The 19,613-nt window shown below is 50.9% G+C and overlaps 1 protein-coding gene across 2 annotated transcripts in view; it reads right to left on the bottom strand.

The window, feature by feature from the left end:
- Window positions 1-36: 36 nt before the first annotated feature.
- Window positions 37-19,613, bottom strand: part of PEX5 (peroxisomal biogenesis factor 5) — a 29,995-nt gene continuing 10,418 nt past the window's right edge. The window contains exons 7-16 of one of the 2 annotated variants that reach the window (XM_015416456.1): window positions 18,498-18,588; window positions 15,814-15,936; window positions 15,428-15,520; window positions 14,951-15,070; window positions 12,536-12,679; window positions 9,900-9,970; window positions 5,358-5,573; window positions 4,544-4,709; window positions 1,743-1,900; window positions 37-566 (exon numbers count right to left, since the gene is read on the bottom strand). In XM_015416456.1, the coding sequence (XP_015271942.1) occupies window positions 365-566; window positions 1,743-1,900; window positions 4,544-4,709; window positions 5,358-5,573; window positions 9,900-9,970; window positions 12,536-12,679; window positions 14,951-15,070; window positions 15,428-15,520; window positions 15,814-15,936; window positions 18,498-18,588 (1,384 nt within the window). In that variant the 3' untranslated portion in view covers window positions 37-364. The remainder of the gene's footprint in view (window positions 567-1,742; window positions 1,901-4,543; window positions 4,710-5,357; window positions 5,574-9,899; window positions 9,971-12,535; window positions 12,680-14,950; window positions 15,071-15,427; window positions 15,521-15,813; window positions 15,937-18,497; window positions 18,589-19,613) is intronic. The other variant, XM_015416457.1, reaches the window with a different exon arrangement.

Here is a 19,613-nt window from a genome sequence, read left to right as displayed (position 1 = left end):
GCCAACGGGGTGGGTGTTGTACCCCCCCCCCCCCCCTAACAGAATGCTTCCCTGATTAGTGGAGTCGCTTTCCCTTGAAAAGTGCAAACCTGGGAGCCACTCAAGACCAGGGAGTGGCTCCAGCTGGACAGTGGAGGTGAGAGGAAGTGGACCCTCCGGTGGGGGTCCGACACCAAACAAGGGGACGTTTGCCCGGTGCTGAAACAGCGGCTGAACGTGAATGCGGCTCTGGGCTCATCCTGCAGTGGGGAACGGAAGAGGCCACCTGACCAATGTGTGCGTGTGTGTCTGGAGGGAGGCGGGGAGGGGGAGGTCAGGGCTGGCAAGGGCTCATCCTGCACTCGCAGGGGAGCCCGTCCCAGAGTCATTGCTGGAGGCCGAAAGCCTGCAGCAAGGCCGGGAGGTCTCGGGCGTCGGCCGCCGCGTAGAGGTCGCTCTGGCCCAGCATGGAGAGGGCCATGCGGAGGGTGCTCCAGATGTTGTCGGACATGGCGCCCTGCTGCCCCCGCGGGCCCCGGCTCTTCTGCTGCATGTGCAAGGCCTCCAGGAAGTGCTCCACGGCCTCTCTGCGGAGACAGCAAAGGAAGGTGATTGGCGGCGGCAGCGGCGGGGGGAGGTCCAGAGACACTCAGTCCCCCCACAGTTAGACACAGGCAGGTGAAGGAAACACTCCCCAGGTGCCCACCCTCGCCCGGTGCCGTCCCGTGTCTTCCAGGCCTCTATGACTCAGACACATCGGAAGCGACAGAACTGCTTTGGGCTGCTGTGCCGGCAACACGGGTTGCCACGTCGGCTCTGCACGCCTTCACCGAGGAAGCCGACGAAGCCAGAGTGGGAAGCACAGGGAGTGGAAGACGCATGGCTCTTTTTGTAGTGGGACCTCCTTTGCATATTAGGCCACACACCCCAATGTAGCCACTCCTCCAAGAGCTTACAGAGCTCTTCTTACAGGAGCTACTGTAAGCTCTTGGAGGATTGGCTACATTAGGGGTGTGTCGCCTAATATGCAGATGAGTACCTGCTACAAAAAGAGCCCCGGAGCAGCACGGAGCTTCAGGAGTGAGGGTGGGAACACAGGTCCGGCAAGCAAGGTCCTTAGACGCTCCTGCCCACACTCTGTTAAGGGCCATCCTGGTTTGCTCCGTTCTCAGCCATTCTTCAACTTGTGTCTCCGGCCAGCGTGTTTGCTCACAGGAGGCCTCTTTAACTTGATCCGCCCCCTTCCCCCAAAACTCCTTCCAAAGGAAACTCCGCAGGTCAGTGAGTGCCAGCATTTGGGGAGGGGGGGTAATTTGTGTGTGTGTGTGTGTGCACGTGTGCTTGCGTGCCTGGAAGCCATGGCAACTTCTAATGACCCCTACCGGGAGGCTGGGATGTTTTCCAGAGAGATGGCTTGATAGCCTGCCTCTGCCTCCTGGCCCTGGTATTCTTTGGAGGTCGCCCTTCCAAGTACTCGCCAGGGTCGGCCCCTGCTTAGCTTCCGAGATCTGATGAGATCGGGCTTGCCTGGGCTACCCAGGTCAGGGTGGTGAGTGCCGGCATTCTGACAGAGTTAATCGATCTCCCGCGGTGTGGGGGCAGCTCTCCCAACCACCAATGCAAGCAAGGCCAACCCAAAAGTGGACACTAACAAAAAAAGGACTGCTGGTGGTGCTGGTTCCACCACAGCGCACACTTTGTGAGACCAAATGCTTGGAGAGGCTAGTGGCAGCCTAGCTTCTCTCTCGCCGGCTCTCGCTCACCTGTGAGCTCCGAGGTTGATGCAGCTGATGCCCAGGTTGTACCGGGAGCGAATGTAGCCCGGCTGTAGCTCCAAGGCCCGCCTGTAAGCCGCGACAGCTTCCTCGCTCCGGTTCCCATTGGCCAGAGTGGCACCCAGCTTGTTCCACAGGAGGTGATCCTAGGCGGGGGGGAAAGCCAAAGACAGACTTTACAAAGGGGCTTGTTTCAGTCCGATTTCCTGCCCCACGCTACAGGCCCCGAGCACAGGAGACAGGCTGCTGGTTTACCAAGCGCAGCATCGACTCTTCTCTCGGGGGTCTCAGCTGAAGGTCTTTCACATCTTCTGCTACCCAATTCTGTTCATCCGAGATGGCAGAGATGGAACCTGGGACCTTCGGCATGCAAAGCAGGTGCTCTACCTCTGAGCCACAGCCCCTCCCTACTGAACCACACAGTCCTTTTAGACTTTTGCTCCGTTTCTCCTAGGTTTTTTTAATAACGCACACTAGAAGTGGAACAGCACAATGCTGCCAACAGTATGAGCCATGAGTGAGGAAGTCCCCTGTTCAATACTCCGTCCCGTTTTGAGCACACAGTGTGGTTTAAGGCAAAACGCGCTCTCGGCTCTTCCTCAAAACACGGGAGTTATAATACTGAACTCCTTACAGGTTTATTGTAAAAAAAAAATGACTGAAACATACAAAACTCGCTCTCAAAAAGCATTACGGAAATCATCCGTGGGGTCAGGTTATGGGGTCTAGGGCTCGCTGAGCTGTGCTGATCTTATGTCTGGGCTGTACCATTTCGGCCTGCGGGTGGGGCCCAAACTACTCTACAGCCCTCCGAACAAACGCGGCCCTGTCAGTCTTAGAAGGGACAGACTCCTGGTCACAGCGCTGTGGGTGCCCCATTCAGAACTTAAAACTGTCACTTTAAATCAATTGAGCCTCGGTTTGTTTCAAGTGGGGGAAAGCAAGGAACAGGAAGTTTTGAACACCCCTGTGTGCAGGGCTATTTTTGGGCAGGAACGCACAGGAACGGAGTTCCGGCTGGCTCCCAAGCTGGCCACGCCCAGCAGGAACTCATTAGCATAATAGGCCACACCCAACAGCAGAAACTCATTAGGATTGGCTACATTAGGGGTGTGTGGCCTAACATGCAAAGGAGTTCATGCTACAAAAAGGCCCTGGGTTTTGACAACAAACAAGGTAAACAGAATAAGATGCAAAAGGTGGGTGTGGCTGGATGACCACACTTCTGGTAATATGGGGGTGTGGCCGAATAAGCTAATGAGCTGTGCTATCAGGGGTGTGGCCTAATATGCTAATGAGTTTTTGCTGTTGGGTGTGGCCTATTATGCTAATGAGTTCCTGCTGGGCGTTTTCTACAAAAAAACCCTGCCTGTGTGAATAATACAATATACTGAGCAGTCTCAAAGTCAGCACTGAGATAGGATGCCTGGCAAGGTCTTGCTCTTTTTTGCATGCCCTGGGAAGCAACGTTTCTCCACAAGATCAGGAGAAAGCGCATCCACGCTGCAGAACAAAAGGCCCACACCGGAAGATAGCCACTCTCCTGCCGACTGCCTTTCTCACTGCTCCACAGACCACATTCCCTGGAACTCCTTCTCCCAAAGAAAATGCTCCATCTCAAGAGAAACACCTCTCTCTCTTTTGGAGTTCAGCCTCTTTTTCTTGCCCTGTGGCCGGGCAACCTCTCACCCATACTGTGCAGAAATCCCCTCTCTCTACAGGGCACTGTTACCAGGACAGGACCCAATGCCGGAAGAAAGGGCACCGATATTCTAATAGATATTTTTAAAAGGCTTACTCACACACGAGTCAGGTTTATCCTGCTCTTCCCCCTAATAAGTTCGGAACAGTGTATGCAATTCTTCCCCACCAAAAACCCCCCACCATTTTATCCTCACGACAAATCTGAGAAGCCGAGAGCCTGTAACCAGTGTTCCCTCTAAGCTGAGTTAGGTGTGAGCTAGCGCTCGGTTTTTAGCCTCCGGCTCACACATTTTTGCCTTAGCTCAGGAAGGAGGGCTCCGGAGCAGACTAATCTGTGCAGTGGCCAAATTGCTCGCTCACAACTTTAATGCCAGGAGCTCACAAAGTAGGATTTTTTGGCTCACAAGACTCCACAGCCTAGGTGGCAAACCTATGGCACGGGTGCCAGAGGTGGCACTCAGAGCCCTCTCTGTGGGCACGCATGCCATCGCCCCAGCCAGGCCCAGACCGTCATTAAAGTGTCGAATTCTCTGCCAAATCATTTTAAGTAAATGAAAGCATTTGGGATTGCTTTCCTTACTTTGTTTGGATCATCTTAAGTTAATGTATGGGTTGTTTTTTCTCAAGTAAAACCTCAGTATTCAGGTTTAATTGCCGTGTTGGCACTTTGCGATAAATAAGTGGGTTTTGAGTTGCAGTTTGGGCACTCGGTCCCTAAAAGGTTCGCCATCACTGGCCTAGGAGGAGCACTGCCTGTAACTGGACCGAGACTCAGCGTTGACTGAAGATCTGAACCAGCGTCTCCTTCGCCTGGAACCCAAATCGCTGCACCTCTCTGGTTTTCAAAAAGAAAAACTAGCACCTCAGGGTAAAGGGTCCTAGGCTAACCTTTTTGTCTGACATGCTAGCTTTCTATGAGGAGGGATTTTGGTTGCTGTCTGAAGGAACGTTCTGTCACGCAAGCCCACCTGGCACTGAGGCGGTAAAGGCCTAGGCACAGCAAAGACCGTATCTGTGAGAACGAGACCCCACTTCACAGACCCCGTCTCCCACCCACTTTCCCATCCAGCCTGCTCTTCCCTTACATTTGGGCGTGCGCTCAGTGCAGCGGTGAAGCAATCCACGGCCTTCTCGTACTCGCCACTCAGGTTGAAGAGAACCCCCAGGCCGCACTGCACGTCGGGGTCCACGGTGGAGGTGTTGCTTCTCACAGCCGCCAAGAACAGCTCCTTCACTTCAACGAAGAGTGAGCTGGGGGCGGGAAGAGCAAGAGACGTGCCTGGAGTAGTGCCCTTGCACACATCTGTATCTCCCCCCACTGCCGCCCCCCCCCAGGTTGCCAAGCCCAACCTAGAAAATTCCTGGAGATTTAGGCAGGCAGTGCCTGGGGAGGGTGGAGTTCGGTGACGGGAAGGAGCTCAAGCAGGGCTATGACGTCATTCTGGGACTTCCGTTCTAAGACTACCATGGCGTTTATGGGAAATGGAAGTCCTAGAATGACATCATAGCCCTGCTGGGCTCCTCCCCATCCCTGAACGCCACCCTCCCATACCATAGAGTCCACCAGTGTTCCCTCTAAGCTGAGTTAGAGTGAGCTAGCTCACAGTTTTTTATCCTCCAGCTCACACATTTTTGTCTCAGCTCAGGAAGGATGGGGCTCCAGAGCAAACTAATTAATGCAGGAGCCAAATGGCTCGCTCACAACTTTAATGCCAGTAGCTCACAAAGTAGAATTTTTGCTCACGAGACTCCACAGCTTAGAGGGAACATTGGAGTCCACCCTCTAGGAGAACTGATTTCTGTAGTCTGGAGATCAGTTGTTAATTCTGGGAGAACTCCAGGCCTCATTCTTAGGTTGACGGGCCGAACTGCTGCTCCTTTGGCTTTCCCGGGACTTACTCCGTTAAGAGGGAACCCAGGATACGTCTGGAGGACCCAAGGCCCGGGCTAGGGCTGTCTCCTGTAGCCTCCGTCCCCATCAGGTGAGCATACTCCGGCTTGTGGCGCAGCCAGTCGCGCAGGGCTTCACAGGCCTGCTTCTGCAGTGACTCGTTGGTGAAGCTGACGGCAAGCGCCATGAGTGCCGTGAGGTTTTTGGGGCTCAGCTCTAGACATCTACAAGGCAAACACAGACACCGAGGGAAACGGTTGGCGCATAAGCGCCGGAGCAAGCCTTTCTGAGATGAGCATGTTTGTTAGCCACAATCATCCTGGAATGTTCACACTGAGAAAAAGGAGCGGCGGCTCACTTATACACACGACTGCTGGCCTGGGAAGGTACGGTTTTTTTAACAGAGCCCCCACCCCCCCGAGTCCGCAGGCCACGGAGAAGTTCACTTCCAAACTCTTCCCCCTCCTCCTGTCGTGAGAAATTAAAAATCAAAGAGCAAAAGAAGCCTCACTCTTCCCAGATGGCAGATCTGCAGTAAACCTGCCAGTTGGAGACAGCTGTGTGTCACAGGCAAGGATGGGAGTGCCCGGCAGGGGAAAAGTTAAAAATCGGGGGAGGTTAAGTTTTTCCCTCCTTTGATGACTTTTCCACCCCCATCCTTCCAGTGGAAAAAATGAGAAATTTTGGAGAACACTGGCGGAAAAACCCCACCCATCAGATTTTATTTTATTAGCATTTGAAATGAGTGGAATGTTTTTTAAGACAGGGTTTTATTTACTCAGCATGCACAGCACGAAAAATTTTAGGCAACACAACCTATAGTATTAGATACCAATAAATACTATTGAAGACATGCAAATGGACATGTTTATAATTTGAGCAACAGTAAATATGCTATAATATGTCTGATAATCATTAAACATAATTATTAAAAGAGCTCAGTGCTTTTAATGTTATAAAGTTTAACCTGATACACAAATACGCCGGTAGCCCTACCTGCTGCGAATGTATGAGACTCCTTCTGTCCAAATAATATAGTACTCTCTTCTGTACTGTAACGTTTGTGCTACAGTTTCAACTTTCATCTTTCCCTGGGTTTCAGTTGCCAAAAACTAGATGGGCTTAGATCCACAGAGTGTAGCAATTTACAGCCCTCTCTCAAATATTAGGAGGAGATTGGATTTATACCCCGCCCTTCACTCGGAGTCTCAGAGCGGCTTACAAACTCCTTTCCCTTCCCCTCCCCACAACAGACACCCTGTGAGGCAGGTGGAGCTGAGAGAGCTCTGACAGAAACTGCTCTTTTTCAAGAACAGCTCTTATCAGAACTATGGCTTGCCCAAGGTCATCCAGCCAGGTGCAAATGGAGGAGTGGGGAATCAAACCTGGTTCTCCCAGATTAGAGTCCGCGCACTTAACCACGACACCAAACTGGCTCTGTATTTGCTCTGTATTAGGTGTATTTGCTCTGTATTAGGCATATTTGCAGTTTTGCTTGTAGAAAACCATAGCATTTACTTTTAAATTCCATAAATATGCCAATCGGAACAATATCATATCAGAGACATATTTTAGGTTGCTAAAAACATCAAAATGTTTAATGCAGGGGTGTAAAACGTGCAGCCTGGGGCCCGGAAGATAGAATCAGGGAGCTGGAAGGGGCCATCCAAGCCATATCTAGTCCAACCTCCTGCTCAATGCAGGATCAACCTAGAGTATCCCTGACAAGGGTTTGTCCAGACGCAGCTTAAAGACTGCTCTTATCCAGCCCATGAACAACTGATGCAAGGGAGGAAAGGCAGAAGGCTGAACTGGGGGGGGGGGGGGGGACAGGCATACAGGTGCACACGGTGAGGGGTGTGTGTGTGTGTGGTCAAAGCTGTTAAGAAATGAAAGGAAATGGCTAGGGGGCGGGTATGGAATCCCTTGGAAAAAAACCTACTCTTGCATAAGTTTAAGTATATTTATTGGGGCTTTTGTGGATTCCCCAGTAAATCAATTGTTTTCACTCCTAGGAATCAATTGCTTTTGTTTGTATTTTGCGTAAAAAAAATATTGTTAATTGGGTTTGCCTGTGTCCTTTATGAAGTTTATATCTCCGCTACCAGGCATTTCATTTTATGGCACACATGTCCTGGCCTATAAAAGTAACTTTTATGTCAGATTTGGCCCTCATAACAAATGAGTCTGACACCTCTAGTTTAATGGGTTTGCTAGGAAAGGCCACTCATGGGATAGGGCAGTGTATAAATAAAATAAATAATAATATACTGTATATGTAACCCTTTCTGCCTTAAAAGGGTCAGGTTAGCTGTCACAGCATTGCAGACGCCCCGTTCATAACCTGAACTGTGGCTACCACTCACACACAGCCTTTATTCAGAGGCAGGAGAAACAAGGAGTATAGAATTAGTAAAGGTAAAGGTTCCCTTGCTCGAAAGCCAGTCGAGTCCGACTCTAGGGTTGCAGTGCTCATCTCCGTTTCAAAGCCGCTGTCCGAAGACATTTCCGTGGTCATGTGGCCGCCATGACTAAACACCAAGGCGCACGGAACGCTGTTCCCTTCCCACCGGAGTGGTACCTATTTATCTACTTGCAATTTCTTGCTTTCGAACTGCTCGGGTGGCAGGAGCTGGAACTAGAGAGGGGAGCTCACTCCGTCATGAGGCACACTCGGGTCTCGGACTGCTGAACTACTGACCTTCCCCAGCCTGCAGTTCAGCGTCCTAACCACTTGAGCCACCACTTGGGAGTTTTGAAAGAAGTAATGTGAATGATAAGCCATACTGAGACATCGCAAAGTCAGGGAGAAAGGGAGCGCGCCTCTAGACTCAAACAATCCGGGGAAGCCTGCATACTGGGCGAGGGTCTCTCTTCTTTACTTCTCCTCACAGAATCAATAGGAAATGCATCAACATTGTGGGGAGGAAAGGCCCATTTCAGAAGATGGCCGCTCCTCCCTGCTCCACAGAACACCTTCTCTGGAATTCCTCCTTCCAGAGGAAATCTTCCATCCCCTCAGGAGGAAAAACACACCTCATCTCTCGCTCGCTCTCCCTCTCTCCGAGGAGTTCACCGACTTCTTTTCTTGTCCTGTTGCCAGGCAACCTGTTACTCAGCCTGCACAGAAATCGCCTCCCTCTACAGGGCCCTGTTACAAAAGCAGGACCCAACGTGCAGGAAGAAAATGGGTCACGTACCCTCTTGGAATTTATTTCGAAGGTTTATACATATATAGAAGGAAGGAGGCTCAAAGGATGAATGGGAGCAAATCCCCGAGACCTCATTCCCTGCATGCTGCCAAACTGGAGGCACATCCTTCCCCTGGGGGACCCTCACCACTATCCTTTTCCTCTCCTCTAAGGCCCCCTATGGGGTGAGCAATAGACTGGAAGCTCCATGGGGCAGGGACCTGTGACTGACCCAAGGTCACACCAGCAGCTGCATGTGAAGGAGTGGGGAAGCAAACCCAGTTCTCCCAGATTAGAGTCCGCGAGTCTGTGCTCCTAACCACTACACCAAACTACAAACCAACACTGTAGTAGTAGCTGCCACTGAAAAAACATTTTAATTTGCACAGCCAATCACATCTCCAATGACCAATCAGAAGCCCTGTTGGACAGGTGCCCCATCTGGCCCCACCCACTTTTAAAAAACACTTGGCTGGTGCCAGGAAAGGTACCCACAGACACCACATTCGGAACCGAAGAGAAGAAAGTCCTGAAGAGCCAAGGTAAAAGGACTCACTAACCGGAGAGTGAGCTGCTCACAGTGCGACGGTCAGAAGAGAACTGGTGGGATGTTTGTACCCCGCCCGCCGGGCATGCGCACTGGGGTTCCTGCATATGCCTAGGAGGGCTAGGCGTGAAAAATCCCTTCAGAGCTTCAGCAGAAGAAGAAGAAGAAGAGATTGGATTTCTACCCCACCCTCCACTACCCAAAGGTGTCTCAGAGCGGCTTACAATCTCCTTTCCCTTCCCCTCCCCACAACAGACACCCTGTGAGGGAGGTGGGGCTGAGAGAACTCTTGACAGAAACTGCTCTTTTTCAAGAACAGCTCTTGTCAGAACTACAACTTGCTCAAGGTCATCCAGCCAGGTGCAAGTGGAGGAGTGGGGAATCAAACCCGGTGCTCCCAGATTAGAGTCCGCGCACTTAACCACAACACCAAACTGGCTCTCAACACCGATCGGATCAGCGCAGGCGCACGGAGTTCCCATGGGTGTGATGCACAGAGACCACGACGAAGATCGCAGCACACATTGTTGGCAGCGGAGAAAACATAATTATAACAAATTCAGTTCTACATAGTTAGAACTTGCTTCAGTTGCGGAGGGCTGAGGTGGTTTTTAAGCCAAAAACCTCATGGGAAAGGCAGGCTTACACGGAGGATTTTGAGGGATTTCGGCTTATGCCCCTGGCCAGACGGAGGGCATTACATTTTCAGGCTCTTGTACGGACAACAGCGGAGACAACAACCAGCTGGCAGCCACAGAAAGGCACAGCGTCATGGCTGCCCTATGCCAACTCACCCTCAGCAGACTACTCACCGCCTGAGGGCACTGATCGCTGCAAGTTCTTGCTCGTTCTCTGCTTGCGTCGTACCCAGGTACTGCCAGGCCTAAGACAGAGATATGATGGGGGGAGGGGATAGGCTGCGTTTTAATCAGTATAGAACTGGACAAACACAGTGGGCAGATTTTCTGGAAAACACTTTTACAGACACATGAGAAAAACGAGAGGGGGGTGGTGGATTTATACCCCGCCCTTCACTTGGGAGTCTCAGAGCAGCTTACAACCACCTTCCCTTCCTCTCCCCATAATGGACACCCTGTGAGGTAGGCGGGGCTGAGAAAGCTCTGAGATAACAGCTCTGAGAGAACTTGTGACTGACCCAAGGTCACCCAGCTGGCTTCACACGGAGGCGTGGGGAATCAAACCCGGTTCTCCCAGATTAGAGTCTGCCGCTCTTAGCCACTACACCAAACTGGCTCTCCTGTTAGAGCGCCTATCATTTTAGCAGTCTAAGGGAGAAGGGTATATTGCACCAATTCATGTCTTTTGTACATCTTGCCAACCAATTGCACACCCTGGACCAATGAGGATGGAGATGACTGAAGTCTGCTTTCCACAGGGTTGTTTGTGCTCTCAGGTGGGAAAAGGGACTGACTGAAGGGTTTTCGTAGAGAAAGAATATGGAATACGCACTACATGTTTGTAGAAGCTTCAAGAAGATGTACAGGGCAGCCAGATTCATAAGAGCTTGGTATTTGAACTTTTAAATTACTTGATCGTTTATGATCAGAGAGTAAGTTTGGAAGACAGAAAACCAAGGAGGTTCTCTGTCTGAAAAGTCCCCAACTACCTGCCAGCCATCCCTCACGTAGCACAGAGTGAGAACTGGAAGACTTCTCCACAGTGCATCAAAGCAACCCACTCATTTATTAACAATATTTATATGCCTGGTACATTTATACATATGTGGTGGAAGTGTGAAAAAGTACAAAGATACTGGAAAAAAATATATAGAATGGTAAATGAGATTATAGAAGAACAAATACCATTTGTACCAGAAATTGCTCTATTGAATATGCTTCCAGATATGTATAATAGAACGAACAAATATGTAATTATATGTCTTTTTACAGCAGCCAGAATACTAAGCCAAAAAATGGAAGGAAGAAGAACTGCCCTCGGAAAAAGAAATAATTGATAAAATACTGTCAGTAGTAGAAATGGACAAATTGAGTTTAATAACAAAAGGTGCTATGAGTTTAATAACAAAAGGTGCTAGCAAAGAGACAATTGATAAAAGATGGGGAAAGTTTTATATATGGTTGGATAAATATAATAGTTAAGACTCACAAGTATGAAAAATGTAAACCGATGATATGATGTATACTGAAACATTTATAAATAAACCTTAAAAAAAATTATATGCCTGCCTTTCACCTCAGCATTTCAGGACCCAAGGCAGGGAATAACAAACATTAAAAATCCAATCTAAAAAAACCCAACACCTCAGTTCCCCCCTGAACCTCTCTAGAATAACGGTCTTGCAGTCTTGCTAGAAAACCAGCCCTCGTGACCCTTCCTGGGAGACTGTTCTGGTGGCATGGGCAGCCACTAAAAAGGCTTGGGCCCAGGCTGTGGCTGAATGTGCCTTAGAGATAAACGAACAGTAATCCGTATTGGGAAGACCAAAGCTGCTGTACAGGGACGTGCAGAACAAGAGGGTTCTTCACGTATGTAGGCCCTAGGTCACCAAGGGCTTTGAAGGTGAGCACCATCACTTTGAATTGGATCCAGAATCTAATTGGCAGCCGGAGAAGAGACCTCAAAACAGGACAGGCATGGGCCCACCAGCTAGACACAGATAACAAAACAGGCTGCCACATTTTGCCTCAGCTGCAGTTCCTAAATAGTCTTCAAGGGCAGCCCCATGCAGACCATGTTACTGTAATCTAGCCTCAAGTTTACTAAAGCATTGATCTGAACAGGCAGATCAGGCATCTGCAAAGGGGGAACCAACTCCTAACTAGGCATAGTGGGGGGAAGAGCAGTTCTCTCTGTCTTGGATACCTGTTTCTCCAACAGGAGACCAAGATCCAGAAAGACTCCTAACTTCTTAACAGGGTCTTTCAGTAAAAGCTGCACATCATCAACAGTAGGAAGAACAATCCATTTACAAGCAGCAGCTCTTCCAGCAAGCATTACCTCTGTCTTACTTGGACTAAACTTCAATTTGTTCTCCCTTTAGCCACTTGACCATTCAGACGCTGATTCAGGACAAAAACTAATTATCGTACGGTATTATGTGTGGAATAGCCAGGAGATCCTGGAAGGGACTGTTTGGCTGCCGAAGCTGTAGCTCTTTTTTGGCACCACTAGGAGGCGAGCTACGCTTACTTGTAGGCTGCTGTGACTTGCCTAAGGTCAGCCAGCTAGCTGGAAGTGGGGGAATCGAACCTGGTTCTCCAGATGAGAGTCCGCCACTCTTAACCACGACACCAAACTGGTCCAGGACAGAGACTGCAGCAGCTGGTGGCTTATCCAGAATAATACGCAGCTGGGCATCATTGGCATATTGGTAACAATCCACTCCAAACTTTGCCCAACATGACATGTTCCTGATAAATGGGGGATGTAGGAACAGTTAGGGACCCGCCTCCCCTCCTTCACTCACCTCCATGTGATCGGGACTCTGCTGCACCGCCGCCTCAAAGAACTGCACGGCATTGGGGAGGTCCCCTCGCTCCAAGCACTTCAGCCCTTCCTCAAAAGCATGCGGGTGGTCACGGACGGGGTTGTCTTCTTCAAACTGGTATCCCTGTCGGGGAGGGGGAGCAACGGCTTGTATCTTATGTTTCTAAACTTATCGGCAAATAGCCCTATTGTCAGTAGAGAATGATCCCCCCCCCAAGGGCTGAAGGAAGGACATGGACCACTCTTCATAGTTGTGTCCCTCTCTCCCGCCAAGGATCTCAGATGTGGGCTGACTCATCTCCTCCTCCCAAAAACGCTGAGATCCACCCTGACCTGGAGAGCCCAGGCAAGCTCGGTCTCATCAGATCTCGAAAGCTCAGCAGGGCCGGCTCTGGCAAGTACTTGGGTGGGAGGCCTCCTTGGAATACCAGCAGTCGGGAGGTGGGGGTCACTTCTCTGAAAATCCTCCAGGCCCCCAGTAGAGGGGGGGTCAGAGGTTGCCATGACTTCCAGGTGCGCACACACACACACACACACACACACACTGAAAAATACAAACACACCCCCCCCCAAAAAAAAGTGTTGAGATCCCTGACTACCTTAGTTTGGACCCAGAAAGGCGGATGCCAAAACAGACCCCTCCATCTTTAAGATCACAGGAGGCTGTTCGTGGCCCATCAGACTCACAGAGCTATTTGTTATACAGGTTAGGCTGAGACAAAGTTAGGCAAGACCTCCTGGCTTGGGGGAGATTTCAGCCCAGGTCTCTCAAACCCAGTTTAGCCACAGCATCATGCAGGGAAGAAGGGTGAAAGAGATTCCCTTTGAACAGCGTTATTTGTAGCTTTCCCTGTGTATGCTGAGGCCTGCCAACTGGAGATGGTGGGGAATCCAGGAGACAAGCTCAGGAGAGGAAACGGTACCCTATCTTGACAGAAAAATCTTGGCAGACCAGGTACTTGTCAGAAGCCCACACACACACACACAGAAAAGCCCACAGCAACCACATGTGGCTCTTCCCTTGAGCCACTGGGAGGAAATACTGAACAAAAACTGAAAAAAGTGTGCGTGGGGGGGGGGGAACTCAACCCAAAATATATCTGCGAACCAAGAGGGTCAAGCTAACACTATATACAAATACACTTGACGGGTAACAGGCTTCCCAAGTACTTACCGTGATTCGGCGGGGGACACAGACGTCTTCGCAGGATCATTCCCCCGGGGACAACAGACGCGTCGCACCATGCCGTTGCCAAGAAGTGACGCCGGGCGACGCTCTGGCAATGGGGCTGGAAACTCAATGGTACCAATGAGTTTTCAGCCCCATTGCCAGAGCGTCGCCCAGCGTCACTTCCTGGAGACGGCATGGTGTGTTACAGGGAGGAATGGTCCGGCCGGGGAGCATGTTTCCCCCACCGGATCGCAGTAAGTACTTGGGAACCCTAACGGGTAAACACTTTTTAACTTAGGACCAAACGCACGTCGGCCCCTTCGGGCCTTCCTCAATGGTCACTATTCTGTATATTACACTGACACACATCCAAAATACACGTATAAAAAGTTTGTGTGTGTGTGTGTATAACCAGATGTTGTTTCCTTATATGTTTTTAGTCATGCTACTAGCTTATATGTTGGGCCACAAATATAGCCATGCCAATTCTTCAAATTATTCTGGTATCAGAGATTTCATTGGTCTGGATGTGTGTCACCTTCATCAAAGGTAATGATCAAATACTGAACACCAGAGGATGGCAGGCGGGTGAGATGCCATGGCTGACCAGGGAAGAGAACAGACCAGCACTCATCCCTCCTCCTCTCCTGGTGCCCAACAACTGGCTAAATACGCGGCTGAGCCTGGCACCAAGTGCGACACGGGGTTCCCCCTCTGCTTGCTGACTTCCTGGAGCTGCCAGGTGGGAGGGAGGGGCCCCATCCCCCCCCCTTCTCACTCCTTATGGCCTCTATCTGGGTCTGGAAGAAGGAAGTAGCCAGTCACCGAAGAATGCAGGGGAACTGGCAAGGTTCTTTACCGCCTGCCAGTTCCTCCTGCCGGGCTCGATGGAAGGAAGGAGGCTGGAAGAAACGGGATCAGCACAGGTCCGTGTGTGAAAGTGCTGACAAGGGGAGGCACAGGAAGGAAGGGGCACTGGGGGGGGACTTCCTCCCATCACCTGACGTCGCTCTCTCCCTCCACTCCGTGAGTCTTTCCAGGCACTCCCTTGTCATTATCTCCTTTACAGACCCATCTACAAATCCTCGGGGCGGCGTAATCGTTTTTCAATTCCTTGCCTACTTGACAGGCCTGCAAGATCCGAGAGGAAAGGGTAGGAGGAAAGGCAGGAATGGGACGCGAGACCCTGCAGCCCCGTGGAGGGGAGTCTCCGGACACTGGTACCTTGTCGTAAGAGGAGCTGGAGAGATCCTCGTAATCCGTCAGCCAAGGGTGGGCCTCCGCGTCCCGCTTGGCCATCTCCTCCCATTCGGCCTGCAGCTTGTCCCAGAAATCCACATCCGACTGAAGGAAAACGACAACAGGATCCCCCCCCCCCCCCCGGCCGCCTCATCTACCCAAAATTCATGGAAACAGACATCTCCCTGTGAGGAAGGAAGGTGGAGCAATCCTCCCGGGCCTTTGCTGAAGAGAAAGGGCTCCAGTCACCCCACAGAGACTGCTGACTCCCATTCAACCGGTCCTCCACAGCCTCCCCTTCTGCATGCAGCTGTGATCAGGCCACCAGAGAATTCTCCGGGGTGGCTGGCGCGGGATTCCTGGCGGGGTGTGGGACGAGACCGCACACCCTCTTGCCACTTCCGCAACAGAGCTGCTGTGGGACGAGGTATGCCCCAACTTCAGAAGGGCTTCACGACCCACCTCCACCGCCGTCTTGGCTTCCTCAAACTCGGCATCCAAACCCGACGTCTCCCCAGCATGCGTGAACTGATCCACCCAGGCTTCCGATGCGCTCTACCAGGAGAACACAGCAGCGGGAGATCAGAAGCGTCAAGGTCAACGAACGGACAAACCTCCTATTCTGGCTCTTGGTGAGCGAGGCACGGACTGTACGCACGCCTACTGGAACCTGGATTCGGGACACGAGCACAGACCGCGATGGGACGGTTTGTGCCGAGGCCGGTCCTACTCTGCTCCTAGGTACTGCTCTGCACAGTTCTCGACCCCAGCACACTGCCTCCCCACTCGACTGGGGAGGAACAAGATTATCGATTGGCTGCACAGACCACACGGCCCGGGAATCCTACCTGCTGCTGTATAAACTCAGCTGCCCATTTCTCTGCCTGATCCTGGTCTCTGGGGGTAATGGTCACTTGATTTGCCTCGAAGGACACCCTCCCGTCTCCAATCTGGCGAACAAACTTTAGGAACTGCACGAAGAAAGGAGAGACCTTCACCAGTCAACTGTGACGCTCTCGCGGCTCTCTGGACAAGCCTGCGGCCCAGACTGGGCAGAGCCAATTGGGGCAGTGATAACTCTGTATTCCTGGTGCTTGGTGTGGGGGGGTGACAGTGGGAGGGCTTCTGGAGTTCTGGCCCTGCTGGTGGACCTCCTGATGGCACCTGGGTTTTGGCCACTGCGTGACACAGAGTGCTGGACTGGATGGGCCTCTGGCCTGATCCAGCATGGCTTCTCTTATGTTCTTACAGAGAAGAGAGACAGACATTCAGGTGAACTGGGGCAGAGGGAACATGGGAGTGGCTTAAAGAAGAAGAGATTGGATTTTATTTATTTATTTATTATTAACATTTTTACCCCACCCTCCCCGCGAACAGGCTCAGGGCAGCTTACACGGGGGCACAAGCCCATACATAAAAACAGTATAAAACAGTAAAACCATTAAATCACAACAAAACCAGAATATACCCCGCCCTTCACTACCTGAAGGAGTCTCAGAGCGGCTTACAATCTCTTTTCCTTTCCTCTCCCCACAACAGACACCCTGTGAGGTCGGTGGGGCTGAGAGAGCTCTTTGGAGAACTGCCCTTGAGAGAACAGCTCTGAGAGAACTTGTGACTGACCCAAGGTCACCCAGCTGGCTGCATGTGGAGGAGTGGGGAATCAAACCCGGCTCTCCCAGTTTAGAGTCCACCACTCTTAACCACTACACCAAACTGGCTCTACACCAAACCACTACACCAAAAGGTATATGGTCATCAGCTAGAGTTTGGAGACGTTTGGTGTGCAGTCAGGGTCAAGGTGGAAGGCCAAAAACTGATCTCAGAAGTGGCCTGCCAGTGACTGTTCTCATCTTAGATACCATTCCCTGCCCCCTTCGGCGCTGACACCAGTGTGTCAGGAGGACCCAGTGTTCTCCGATTTCTGTCCCTTAATACATGATACCCATCCTTCCATGAAGGGGTGGGTCGGATCTAAACCGGCTTTCTGCTGTGGGAAAAGCGAGGAAGGATGACTACCAAAAAAAGGCTACAATGGGGATCATGGGACCAGCATGGATAAACACCATATGGGGTCCAGGCTGTGGTAAGGAGGAAAACGGGGAAAGATTGACTGAAAAAGCTGGCCGGATTCAACCCAGTGTGTGTCTGCCTATCTCAGATTCACTGATGGAGGCCGGAAGCCTGGAATGTGGGGAGGCTCCCAATGTACAGATGACTAGATTTCTACCACACATTTCCTTCCTCCAAGGAGCAGGGGTAGCCATATATTTATCCCCATGAACACATACTAAGATATGGGTAGGGCTGAGAGATTAATAATAATAGTAATAATAATAGATTAGATTTATACCCCGCCCTTCACTTGGGAGTCTCACAGCAGCTTACAAGCTCCTTTCCCTTCCCCACCCCACAACAGACACCCTGTGAGGTGGGTGGGGCTGAGAGAGCTCTTGACAGAAACTGCTCTTGAGAGAACAGCTCTGAGAGAACTGTGACTGACCCAAGGTCACACCAGCAGCTGCATGTGGAGGAGTGGGGAATCGAACCCGCTTCTCCCAAATTAGAGTCCGCGTTCCTAACCACTACACCAAACTGGCTTTAAGCTACCCAGTGGACTTCATGGCTGAGTGTGAAAATTTGAACTCAGGCCTTCCTGCTCCAAGGCCAGCCCCCTGCTGCTTCCCACTGGCTCTCTAACAACAATCTAGCACCCACACTGAAGTAAAACTGGGATGCCAGCCTCCAGGAGGTGCCTGGGGGATCCCCTGGAATTACAGCTGATCTCCAGCTCCCCTGGAGAAAATGGCTGCTTTTGAGGGCACCGTACCCTACTGAGGTCCCTTGTCCTCCCCCGGCTCCACTCCCAAATTTCAGGGAGTTTCTCAACCTGGATCTGGCAACCCTGCCCTCCCATCTCCCACCGGTGGCCAGGGGGGAACCTGGTAACCTGGCTCTCAAACTGAAGCGCTCAGTGCAGGCCGAGCAGTTTGCCTTCACCATCTGTCCAAGCGAATGGCGTCCTTCACAGGATACCATTTTGTGTAACTGTATAACACGGCAAAGCCCTTCCACAGAGCATTTATAATCAAAAAACTAAAAATGAAAATACACAATACTTTTACTGTAAACTTTTTTCCTCTACACAGGGAGGCCGGCATGCCTGTGAGAGAGCACTCTGGTGGGGTGGGGGTGGGATGTAACACCTTCGAGGAGGGGGAAAGGCTACTCGAAAATGATCGCCTTCGTTTTTGAATTTTTAAAATTATTGTTCCGCGCGGGGCTGTGGTCTATTTGGTCTGCCTACAGGAAAGGAAACCGCCATCGGAGACATGGCTCTCGTTCAAAAGAAAATAACCTGTGGGGGACTGGCACGCTACCAAAATCCACAACACAGGAGTGAGGGGGAACGCATCTTCTGAGACACACACAGAGCAAGAAAAACAACATTTGTTTGCACACTCAGCAGAACAACTTAGCAAGTCGGCCCCCTTCCCTGTAAAAAAAGACACCAGTTACTTCTTCTTTTTACCTCAGAGTTATTCAATTTGGGATCATCCACTTTTGACAGAAAATCATTGGCTGTTTTCTTAAGGTCGTCTTCAGGCTGATATTCCTCGTACCTACCAGGAGAAAGCACAAACCTGGTTCAGGAAGAAGGCGAAAAGATTCTGTGTTTCTATTAAGGGGGGGGGGGAATTCCTAAGATTTTATTAGGAACGGTAGCTGACTACCCAAATCCTGTCAACTGACTGTTTACTTGCTTTAAAAAGGAAAAAAGGAAACCCTTATCAAATACCAAAAAATTAGTACCCACCAAGAATGAAACAACACAAAAAAATTAACATTATGATACACATAAGAGATACGGGGCTGCTTCTGCCAATAGTCGGGGGCTAGGCTTGCCAACTCCGGGCTGGGGAAACCTGGAGATTTGGGGGATGGAACCTGGGGAGAGGAGGGACCTCAGCATGGTATGATGCTATACAGTCCACCCGCCAAACAAGCCATTTTTCTCCAGGGAAACTGATCTCTGTAGTCAGGAGACCAGTTGTAATTCTGGGAGCCCTCCAGGCCCCACCTGGAGGCTGGCAACCCTAGTCAGAGACAGACCTGTCAGTATCTCAAAGGTTTTCCTACTGGCCAGCTGCTCTAACTGCCAGCATCTCAGAACATGTTTTTAACAAGCTGTCGTTCCTTTTTCGTTCTGGCCACTGAAGGTCTTCTAGTCTTTCTTAGGGTGCGGTCTGACGCGCCATTTGATCTGGTGTCATGACAGCTCAGAAACGGATTATTTATCTGCGGGATCACACAGTCAACCAGTGTTCCCTCTAAGCTGAGTTGGTGTGAGCTAGCTCACAGTTTGTTAGCCTCTGGCTCACACATTTTTGCCTTAGCTCGGGAAGCAGGGCTCCAGAGCAAACTAATTGATGCCGTAGCCAAATCGCTCACTCACAACATTAATGCCAGTAGCTCACAAAGTAGAATTTTTGCTCACAAGACTCCACAGCTTAGAGGGAACATTGCAGTCAACATCTGCCTCCCGTCCCCAGCCATTGCTTTCCGGCTCAAAACCGCTTTAACCCGGAGTATTTTGATACCAGGTCCCCAAGTGGTGTTTTCCCGATTCTCCGGTTCCAGCCGCACT

This window comes from Gekko japonicus, unplaced genomic scaffold (assembly GCF_001447785.1).
Source record: "Gekko japonicus isolate JY-2015 unplaced genomic scaffold, Gekko_japonicus_V1.1 scaffold2148, whole genome shotgun sequence".
NCBI lineage: Eukaryota > Metazoa > Chordata > Lepidosauria > Squamata > Gekkonidae > Gekko > Gekko japonicus.
The sequence above is the reverse complement of the archived record's forward strand: the minus strand, read 5'-3'. Positions and strand labels throughout refer to the sequence as shown.